The sequence below is a fragment of the Pieris brassicae genome, chromosome Z (genome assembly GCF_905147105.1).
Source record: "Pieris brassicae chromosome Z, ilPieBrab1.1, whole genome shotgun sequence".
NCBI classification, from domain to species: Eukaryota; Metazoa; Arthropoda; class Insecta; order Lepidoptera; family Pieridae; genus Pieris; species Pieris brassicae.
This window is the reverse complement of record NC_059680.1, coordinates 8280723-8291853: the sequence shown is the minus strand read 5'-3', so window position 1 is coordinate 8291853 and position 11131 is coordinate 8280723. Positions and strand designations below refer to the sequence as shown.

The 11131-nt window shown below is 31.7% G+C and overlaps 2 protein-coding genes across 12 annotated transcripts; one reads left to right on the top strand and one right to left on the bottom strand.

Annotated features, from left to right (window-relative positions):
• Nucleotides 1-230: 230 nt before the first annotated feature.
• LOC123718662 (enkurin) lies at nucleotides 231-2275 on the top strand. The gene is made up of 4 exons (XM_045675354.1): nucleotides 231-421; nucleotides 1046-1336; nucleotides 1480-1696; nucleotides 2058-2275. Exons 1-4 carry the CDS (start codon nucleotides 336-338, stop codon nucleotides 2223-2225), a joined length of 762 nt encoding a protein of 253 aa, XP_045531310.1. The 5' UTR covers nucleotides 231-335; the 3' UTR covers nucleotides 2226-2275.
• Nucleotides 2276-3298: 1023 nt separating this feature from the next.
• Nucleotides 3299-10976, bottom strand: LOC123718734. 11 transcript variants are annotated; one of them, XM_045675486.1, is made up of 12 exons: nucleotides 10917-10976; nucleotides 10546-10683; nucleotides 9611-9784; nucleotides 9323-9540; nucleotides 9042-9247; nucleotides 7758-7869; nucleotides 7270-7481; nucleotides 6639-6837; nucleotides 6132-6209; nucleotides 5012-5125; nucleotides 4498-4683; nucleotides 3299-4005 (listed from the first exon to the last, which is right to left on the bottom strand). In XM_045675486.1, exons 2-12 carry the CDS (start codon nucleotides 10621-10623, stop codon nucleotides 3996-3998), a joined length of 1587 nt encoding a protein of 528 aa, XP_045531442.1. In that variant the 5' UTR covers nucleotides 10624-10683; nucleotides 10917-10976; the 3' UTR covers nucleotides 3299-3995. The 11 variants fall into 11 exon arrangements, with proteins under 11 accessions (XP_045531442.1, XP_045531443.1, XP_045531441.1 ...); XM_045675487.1 differs by having other exon boundaries at nucleotides 10935-10956; XM_045675485.1 differs by having other exon boundaries at nucleotides 10747-10951.
• Nucleotides 10977-11131: the final 155 nt, after the last annotated feature.

Below are 11131 nucleotides of genomic sequence, written 5' to 3'. Positions count from 1 at the left end.
TTTATTTATTTTGATATAGACAGAACAAGATGTTATGATAATTAATTATTGAATGTGCAAGATTTCTGTATAAGGGTGATTATTAAAAAAAAGGTAGTGGTGTAGAGACCATCCCTACTAAAAAATAAGTAAAATAATATACATCTTTACATATATTTGGCCCTGTAAAGTAATTTGTATCGTGCTTAATCCGTAACCATTGTTGTACAATAAAGTCATTATATATACTCTTTGCGTTGCCGTGTAAACAAATATTTTGTTTGTTATTTGAAGGAAGACTTAGATAATTTTAATTTACATAGTTCAATTAATATTTGCATATTGAGTTATAAAAAATGTCAATAGTAGAGATTACAAAACACGATGAAGTAATTTATACTATTTTGGACAAACCCCCTCCTGATCCACCTAAAACGCCACGGTAGGTGTTTATTATTCAAGTAAAAACTGTTGAAAGTATTAAATAAAGACAGATAAGTCAGTTGAAAGATACTAATTCCAATAACTAGCTAGATGTTTTATCTTAGAAGTTTAGCGAACGCCCATTGTTTTTTATGTAAAGCATTGAGAAAGTCAGCCAGTTTTCAGTAAAAGTCAATGGAACTACGATATAGGGTGAAGAGAAAAAATTAACATAAATAAGACGATACATGTTCTTAGGACCTCGAACCCTACCTACTAAAATACTATCGTACCAGGAGTCTTGGGCGGCCCCACTAAATGGAGCAAGTATCTAGTCCCACCTTGGGTCAGGGACTCTTGGAATACGTACTAAAAGATGACTATTTAGATCAAAAATAATTAGGTTTCCGGGTCTATTGAAATATAATATGTATAAACTTGATATTATTAAAAAAGCGCGGCTTGGTTATATATTTACTTTTTTCGGCTTAAATGAATCGAAAAACGACTTAAAACAATTTATTTGATAAACAAACTTATATAACAAAGATTTATATGAGTATACCATATTTTTAAATTTTGTAAAGATCATGGTAGGTCATTTATTATTTTGATAATAATCAATAGTTTATATTTGTACTAGGTATGAGTCAAAGCTGGAGAAGCAATTGAAAGAAACAAAACTTCCACAAATGCGACGCCTTTTCGGTTATGCAGAAACTCCACTTCACCCACCAGATCAATTTATGAAAAAAGGGGAAGGAATTGGTCAACCTATAAAAAAGTCGGACCACAAATGTTTTGTATCTGGAAATCTCCCTCCAGTTCCTAAACGGCCGCCACCCGGAAAAAAGCCGCAGAAGCCTAAAATAAACTTCAAAGTATTGAACATAAAAAAAGCAATAAAAACAAAACCCAAGCCGGTGGAGCCAAGGTAGGTGCCCTTATTAAAAACTTTACGTTAGTGAAGTAACGTAAAAATAACGTTTTTCAACAAGTAATAAGAAGATACCTTTAACTGAAATTGTTTAACATAGCTTGTATAAATTCAGGAAATAATAAATTTGTCTTATTTAGACTAGTGGATACAAGAGACGGCCATATTAAAAAAATTAAGGGTTCCGGTGAAGTACCGGAATACTGTTTGCGGCCTGATTTTGGCAAGATGCCCGAATATTTGGTTAAAATGAACAGGAAACGCCAGAGAGAATATGAAAAAATTTTATATGCTGAGGAACACAAAGAAAGTGTTTGTAAACTGATAAATGAAGAAGAACGACAAAACCTTCTTGACGTAAGTGTGTGGGTTTCCTAAGTAACCACTTAATGGAGGTAGACATAGTTCTGTGACTATTTCATAATGTTTTTTATTTATAAGTAAGCAAGTTATCGACCTTCTTTTTTTTAAATTAATTTTATGGCCTAGTAACGAGAATCGACCTTCTTTAACCTTAACCAAAGAGAACAATTTTTAATCGAACCCTCGACTAAGGTAATTCGCACATGTCACAGAGGCAGAGTTTTATACGTGGACATTCAAAAAGCTTGTGAGTCAAGGCATCAGCTCTTTCTTGATCAATACTCAAATATTGAATATGTAGTCCAATCAGTTATCTGTGTATGCGTATTTTTTTCTAACAATGTTCTTGTTCTAGGACTTAAAAAATAATTGGAAAAAAATGCAAAAAGCCTTTCTACAACTTCCGATGTTGACGGATACCACACCGAAGATTCTTAAAAAATCAAAGATGGAACAAGAATTACGTCAATTAGAGAAGAGCATTGCTTTAGTTGAGGCCAATCCTTACATTTACATTTATTAATAGAATGTTTTATCGCATCTTGTGTGAGCTAATAAATTTCTTTTCTATAGTATGTTTTTTTACTGTATTGCGTAGCAACTGATTGATCGATTGTGTTGCCGTGCTTGATTCACCAATATTTAAAGTATTACACATGTGTTTAAGTAAACTCTACAGCTATAAATTAATATATAAAATTAATTTTTCAAACAAATAAAACCATTTATTAAAATTAATTTTTATTTGGACAAAAGCTTACAGCAAACTTATCTAATGGACTAGATCACTAGACTAGAATTATTTTGAGATCAAAATATTTTACTTTATCACTAAATTAAAACCACTATAATCGATATTTTGGCTATCGTGAAACATTTTGAGCTTTAAAATTGTTTCCTTTATACTGTTATACTGCATCACTCCTAATTACCTATTACTTAAAAACGTACACAATACTCAAATATTTAATTTAGACTAATACAATCATAATTCATAAAAATTTATACAAACCTATTCAAATGGCTTTTAATTTGGCACAGTTTTAAGAGATAATACAGAAAAGGAAGATTCAATATGGAACAAATGCAGACGTAAGCTAAGCTGTCATCTCATTTTGAAATACCCTGAACTATTTCCAAAACAGTATTAAACGTTTAAACACGTTGGAAAAGAAACCTGCGCTTTTGAATATAATTATTAACATACAAATTTGATCATTACTGACATAACTATAATACAATAATAAAAGTTCACAATACACGAAGTCTTTGTAAATGGAAGTCAATTAAATGGAAATAATATATAGTAGTATCGAAATAAAAATTATATTAAGGCCCTATCCCAGCACGAATTGCTGTGTCAGTATCTCGGGGCGGGCTGCGGTACGCAATGGAGAGCTGGGGCACTGAGGCGCGCCGGCACGTAATAACAATTGGTTATGTAAAACATTAAATTAATATAATTTTATCAATTTTTTTTCTGAAATGGATTACTTGACTTGCGATAAAATATATAGTGTAATTTCGAAATCATATTCTATATACATTTTTGACATAAAATTATTTCAAAGTGTCAAAAATTGGCTATGTTTGGATTTTTTTCTATCGAGCGAAGTCATATAATTCGTGTATCGATCTTTCAAAATGGATATATAAACTACTCAACTCCACCATATATTTTTTCTATTCGCCCTACTTCAAGAAACGATGACAAAAAATGGAATGAAACAATGTGCTTTTTAGGAGTTTGGCGATCATATAGGCCCTTAAATGCTATTTCTCGTTGATAACAATAAAAGTAGCTCGATGGTAGATTTAATCAGATAGTGCTTTGATCAGACCCTTTTGTGTCGGAAGGATACCGATAATGCCAGACTTGATTAATATTAACCGTCGACGTTAAATAATATTTAAATCGACATTAGTCCAAATCATTAATTTAGTACCTGAGATGTAAGCTGTAATTTTCTGGTAAGAAGCACCAGACGCATTATATTAAATAAATTATATAATAACAATATATTTGATTAAATCTACTATCGAACACGGCGTATAGAAGACTGGAAGAAGTTCGGAATAATTGCGTAAAAATAAATTTACCAATGTACTTATGTTATATAAAACTATTGGAAATCACAGACTAAGAAATAACTAGATAATAAAATATTTAGAAATAATTTCTCCTTATAAAACATAGAAATAAAAAAATATTCTTAAATCGAAACATCTGAGCTTTTATAATACCTACGTCGTACTTTTGTATCTACTACTACGGTGAATGCCTTGGTAACATTTACACCACACTGAAAGAGAGAAATTTATATCAAAATCGTTGAATATGTATACAGACAAAAAACTTTTTATGTTAATAATTAAAAATAAAACAGTTAAATTGTACCGTTTTAATTTTCCTGTCTCTTTTCATCACAGCGTTATCATAATTTGACAGAAAAAGACAAAAGAGTACTTCAGTTATGAGTGAAATACAGTGATATAATTCTTATGAATATATAAATTCTTTAAACATTAAAGTTGGCTGGTTTATCGGCACGTGTATAACAAGAACATATGTGAAAACTAACTTTATTCAGAAAGTCACAGAATCTGATACTTATGCTTAGCACCTTAGCATATGAACGAAAATTGAAATAAAATATCAATACTCCATACCATACTCCACTAGACATTAAGAAAAAAGGGATAATTATATAAGGTTAGAAAAGGAAGAATTGGTCGGCTTTTAGAACCCTTCTATGGTATTTTATGACGGTTACGGATCAACGGACATTACTTACATTTTTGCGGTCTTCTTATTAAGTTTGTACACAGAGCCTTTTGCAATACCTGCCGGTCCTTTGGCACTGCCTGAGGGCCCACAGACAGCCATGAATATATTTTTACGCGATTCTGGGCCATCGGCTTTAACAGTTTGGCCGATACGAAGTTGAGGATTTGGGCCATTCCATGTCATATAGTCCTCCCTAATGTAGGTAGTTAAAACGCACTTATCAAATATGTATAACGTTCTCTAACAATATCTATAGTCTTATAAATCTCTATATCGTAGATAAAAACATGAACTTTATTTTTTGTAAATCACAATGTGGATTATTAACGTGAATTATTATAATGATTTAAAGGCACAAAGATGTTTCTTATTTTAGTATTGAACCGAAGTTCAAAAGATTGACACAGCTATGAAAAACAACGCTTTGTTATTATAGTTTACGCTAGATTAGAAGCCAAAAATTACTTTATGGAGGATGATGCTGCCCTGGTTTGGCAAATCTTACCTACAACAATACTTACAATAACAAATTGTCCTTTGGCCCTTGCCTTAGGGTTGGATTAGGACCAGTATTATATCCAGAGTATTGCGACTTATATTTCGGTTCGGTATTCGTTGAAGATTTAAGTATCGGCCTACAAAAAAAACGGGTAATTTTTAATTCATATCTAAATTAAAAACGTCAAACACATTATAGTCATGCAAACCTATCGTTGTGTTCTATTTCGAAAACTCTAGAGAGCTGGATATTTGCTAAACGAATTATTTTCACTGAGGCTAAAATCATAAAATGGTTATGACAATGGCATCTAACGATAAAATTATAACTTTAGAGTAAAATCATCATTTAGACCGTTATCAAAAACGAAAACCAATTAAAACGAATGTATTTTACAATACGAAAAAAATCCTCTTCCCCAGTAATAAATTATTATTCAAATGTCTATTAAATCCTATAATAATTGATATAAGCCTGTAGTGGTTTTCGATTTCAAAGTGGTCTATTTACACCTGGGGAATTTATATTGGGGCAACATTGACAATCTACTCCATTCATACTTTGAAACTGTAATGGACATACAAAACATACTACAACACAGTACTACATATTTTACAATTCTGGACTAAATACATGGTTACGACTCACGAATTTCATTAATAACATTAGACACAAAGATTTATAATATCGAGTTAAACGGTTAAGTAATGTTTGATAATATTATTTATCAGACAACACATTCATATTTATTAATGCTAAAAATGTATTTATGAAAAAACACTTACATGCTGACACACAAGACATAGAAAATAAGTCACCATGCCGTAATAAGAGGAGGCCAAACATTATTCTAATTTAAAATTTAATGATCATAAGAACTTAATATCCTGTATATAACGCGTTAGATAAATAATACTTTTAGAGCGTGAATGGACAGTTTAACTATTTCCATACAACGGTATTGAGTAACAGATAAAATATTAATATAAATTCCGTGAAGAAGTTATTAGTTTTAGCATTTGTGGGACGAAATATGACGCAAAAAAATCCTCGTTTATAAAACAAGATTAATAAGTTCAAATGTAATATATAGCTGATTCGTTAGTTATTACATCATGGTAACTTAATTCATGCAAACATACTTCAAATGTTCCGTCCATGTCTTGATGCGGCGTGTAACAGGGGCCGGCGCTGGAGTTGTTTCCTCTTCTTCGACGCAACTAACCGCACCGAATGTATGAGTATGGGCGATGATGAAACAACATTTATGATCATAATATATTTTAATTATATCACAAGTGTTGCTATATTAAGTGAATGATATGATTTATACATTTTCGCAAATAATTATAAAAAATCTGACTAATCTCTGTATGTAAATGTATTTATTTTTAATTCAATATTTTTTTATGGGTCAAAATCCAACATCATTTTGTCATATGGGAGTCACACCGCTAAATCTCTTTTCTTTATCACCCTATGATTTGTCAGATTTTGATATTTAATTTTTTTTATTCGTTTTATTTTAGGCGATATGTGCGGATGTGAAGCTAAGAAGCTTTAATATAAAATGTTATGAATTAAAATTGCAGTTTTATAAGCAGGCACATAATTATTTAAATATAGATTTATTAGGGTAAAAAACTTACAATTTTGTTTCCGGAGTTCCTGCGCGTTTTGTTTCCTTCACCTGTGTAACTGTTACCGATTTCGGTGCCTGGGCATCTTCTTGGATTACCACATTTAATATTTGTTCAGCTCTCTCTTCATTATAATCGACGCTTTCAAGAGCTATAGAAACCACTCTCTCAGCTATACTACTGTATTTTTTCTGGAAGTTCTCCTTAACTACGGAAAAATAATAAAAAATATGTACCTACGATATTAAGTGTATAAAATCGGATATTTGCTTACTTTAAGCTAATCCTAAAAACTTACAATGTAAATTCATATTGAAAGTTATGAGTTATAAATCAAGTGTTACACAGCAGGGAAATGTGTATAAACATTATTTATCTAATTAAGGCTTATAGTACGTTTATAAACCTGTACGAACTTGCAAATACCATAAACACTATTTAGCACAGTTTCAGCAGAACCCTTCTATTTTTGTACATAAAAACTTTACTAAGGCAATAGTTCAGTAATAAATTACAAACACACAAAGCAATAATAAAAACGCCCTTACAAATTTTATAAAATATTTTCGCTTAAGGTCCAGGCAAACATAAAATTTCATGAAATCGCTTTTATATGGATAATTATGACAAGAAAACCTACTTTGATTTCTTTCTTCTGTAGTTTTCATCAATGTGATGGCTTTTTTAACTGGCGGAGGAGATTCTTGTTTGACAGGTATTATTACGGTCTGTTTCTTGCTAAATCCCATAGTAATAAGCTCTTCACTGGCCATTTGTACATTGTTGTCCTTATTTGCAAGAACATCTAAAATCAATGTTTCTTCTGCTTTTGGGAAAACACTTTTTAGATATCTGAAATAAAGGTCAATTATACTTGAAATATTACCATTTATGTTTTATTGTTGTTATTATTAAGCGTGGAAATTGAAGTGACAGAACTGCTTAATTTGTTGTTTGTAAAATAAAATAAAATATAATTTTTGTATCCAAGTATATTAGGTCAAAATAAAAGGAGTGATATTGAACAATTATAAAAATATACACAGTAATAACTGGCCTTTTGTTTTTTATATAAGAACAAGCTTTAGCACATAAATGCTCACAATAAAATGGAAAATAAGCGCTTACTTTAATTTCATTTTAGGAGATTGATGTTTTGTAGTTTGACCACCTTCATGTGACTTTGTTGTTCCATAATAACTAGATGCACCTGATGTCGGACGTAATAATAATGGTGAACCTGTAGTACATAATTGAAAATGTTATATTGTTAGTTCATATTAGGTCCTCACATATGAAATTGACGTTACAACATTATTCATATCATTCGTCTCGTTTTGTTTTCTTTCCGTCACTCTATTTATAAAATAGAAACTATGAATACCGCCTTATATACGAGTACAAGTTTCACGGTTCCAACGTTGTCGTTCTGGAAATTTCGACCTGCAGAACAAGCCTCGTGGGTGGTCAGAGATCAAAGTTGATAACAAAGAATTTAAGGCTATTGTGGAAGCAGATCCATCGCAAACTACATCTAAGTTAGCTGCAGGGTGCGGTGTTAGTCATAAAACTGTATTAATCCACTTAAAGCTATTTATGAAAATGCTTGAAATGTGGGTACCTCACGAATTGATTGAAACAACTCGACAAGCGGACGTTGACTGCTGCGTTATATTACTTAACCAGCACAATAATGAAAGGGTTTAACATCGAATCATTGCCTGTGATGAAAAGTGGATACTGTACGATAATCAGATGTGCACATCGCAATGGTTGAAGCCTGCCGAACCAGCCAAATCGCGCCCCAAGCGAAAATTTACTTGTGAGCGTTAGGTCGACTAGTACTGGGGTCGTTCACGATAATTTTCTTAAATCTAGCCAGACGATTTTGGCAGATGGCAACCAAAGCTGGTCAATCGCTCTATGCCACTGCTGCTTCACGACATCGCTAGACCACACACTGCACAAGAGACTGCTGCCAATTAGAGGAGCACCAATTGGAATTTCTAAGGCATCCTCCATACTCCCCAGACCATTTTTGGATAACTTCATGCAAGGTAAAAAAATCAACTCTGATGGGGATACCGAAAATCCGGGGTTTTTTTTTTAGTAAAAGGTTCAATGCTAACTACAACTACTAAACTACTAAAACTACATATAAGATGGCAAAAGTGCATAGATAACAAGGGTAAATACTTTGATTAATTACATATATTCTCTTTTAAAAAACGCCAATTTCATATGTAAAAACCTAATATAAAATAAGAAAGTGGTTAAATATGTATTTAATAAAATGAAATGCATAAGAACAATGTTTCTTATTTAATAAAATATTTCTAACTTTCTTAAAATTGCCCCCTGTCGGATAACTAGATGTAAGTAAATGATTTAAGAAATAATGTGATGTTTAACCTTGTGGTGTCAATGTAAATGGGGAATGACATGATCCATGCAAAGAGCCAGAAACTCCTTTTGCTAACTGTAAAGCTGAGTGAATTCCCATAGCACCTTTGTGTAATCTTGAAACAGATGGAGATGCAGTTAATGGTCCAGGAGTAGTGATTGGGTGTTTTTCTACTTGTAGAGCACTTATTACTACAGCTTCACGGTTGTAGTACCTAAAATCAGATAGAATTAGAAATAAAGTTACATTTATGTTTGGCCTGTAAAACATTTAAAGATGTATCACTCACTTCTTCAGCAATATCTTGATGTGTGTTTCACTGACAGTAGGGAACATGGCACTTATCTTGGCAACTAGAGCCTCTGTATCAGAATTCAGTACTAGAGATTCTTGAAATTTTTCATTTAAGTGTGAAATTCGTCCTGGGAGAGGACTTGCGCGTGGAGTAAGACATAATGCCCGACCAAGAATTGGACTATCGTTTGGTGTTCCATTTGATTTTGTATCCTATGAAATAAATACTTAATAATTATGTATGATCATATATATTAAGTTGATTTATAGAAATAGTACTTACAAAGAGAGGCTTCAGACCCTTTGGATGAAACATCTTTGGACTTGTTTGAGCTTGAAATGCATGTTGGAGACGGATAGGAGAAGGATAAGGATGTACATGGTAAGGAGATCCATGTGCTGGCTGTGATATCCAAAGATACAGACATAGATGAACAAACCACACTGTGAACAAGTGCTATCTGGGTCACATTACAAGAATAAATACCATCAACTAGCTTCAACTTTTTATGCTTTCACTTGCATTTTTAAAGACTGAGTAACATTATAGCCTTATGTGGTATATTACTTTGTTTTTGCTGCGGAGTAATTTAATCCATCCAAAACATTCATTTAAATTATTTGTCACTCCAGATTTTGTTGAAAATTTAATAATTCTCAGAACAATATATTCGCTTTAATAAGAAAATAAAATATCATACATCATTTATTATATAACTTTAACCTATTGCGCAGCACACAAATGATAAAAGATAGGCTTAAAAAAAATGCCACATAATTATATTGGGTAAATACCCAATGCACATTAAAGATGTAAAAGGGTCATAAATTATCCAGGGTAAACCTTCAGAGAAGAGCAGGTAGGTCATAACAGTAATGTTAAGTGAAGTCCCACTATAGTAATTCAAAATTTTATTTATGTGTCGTAATTGTAATATACCATAATTTTAATAAATCTATTTGGTTTTATTTGATAGGTAACATGTATGTAACATAATAGTACAGCTTCAAAACATTTTTTTTTTAAATTTGGATATCTGCACTATCTTGTATTACAGGTAATCACCACAGTTATATATCGTGGAGTTGAGGTACATCATATATGTAAATAACGCAACGTCTTATTTGTCTGAGGGTCAAAAAAACTATCGCAAGAATTAACCAATGTCAGGGAAAACTTACTAGTAAGCTTATGTAAAACATATCTATCACTTTTACCTGCGGGTGAATACACTCCAAAGCGATGTGATGAGCAGCATTTTGTATTGTTTTATGTTTAGTGCGTAAATCTTCCATTATGTCGTTAGAATTTTCGAGACACTCTTCGCATTATCCAAGACCAATTATAAATCTCACCTGTAACAAACAAGAATTTAGCTAAATTATTATATATAATAACTTAATTGTGGATAACTTAACATAAAACAATTCTAATCACTGCCCACAGGTCACAAATGTTTATGTTAACACAATTCCACACGGAATCGGAAATAATTATATTTGATATTGTTATTAAGCCAAAGTTTTGCCGAAATAAAGAAACTTTTTGTCTTTATTTCGGCATAAACTATTGAAAATTATAATTTTACTTGCTTGCTTTCAGATACCATGTTTTTATCATAAAGCTTATACTATAAGAGTAATGTCAGATACACCGTAACCATAACTATACAAATATACATTTAACAAAGAGTATACATAGAAGGACCACGGACTAGAGAATAATAAGACCAAATAAAATTTGCAGCTAAAATCCACTCCTCCACATTTACAATCTACGACCTTTAATATCAGTCCCTAAAAC

What these genes read in the sequence shown, in the direction of transcription:
- LOC123718662 (XM_045675354.1), top strand. Translation starts at nt 336, where the DNA reads ATGTCAATAGTAGAGATTACAAAACACGATGAAGTAATTTATACTATT. An exon ending in CCCAAGCCGGTGGAGCCAAG is followed by an intron (nt 1,337 to 1,479) that starts GTAGGTGCCCTT and finishes TGTCTTATTTAG; the next exon opens with ACTAGTGGATACAAGAGACG. An exon ending in AACGACAAAACCTTCTTGAC is followed by an intron (nt 1,697 to 2,057) that starts GTAAGTGTGTGG and finishes TTCTTGTTCTAG; the next exon opens with GACTTAAAAAATAATTGGAA.
- LOC123718734 (XM_045675486.1), bottom strand. Translation starts at nt 10,623, where the DNA reads ATGGAAGATTTACGCACTAAACATAAAACAATACAAAATGCTGCTCAT. An exon ending in TGGAGTGTATTCACCCGCAG is followed by an intron (nt 9,785 to 10,545) that starts GTAAAAGTGATA and finishes TGACCCAGATAG; the next exon opens with CACTTGTTCACAGTGTGGTT. An exon ending in TACAGAAGAAAGAAATCAAA is followed by an intron (nt 6,838 to 7,269) that starts GTAGGTTTTCTT and finishes ATTTTTCCGTAG; the next exon opens with TTAAGGAGAACTTCCAGAAA.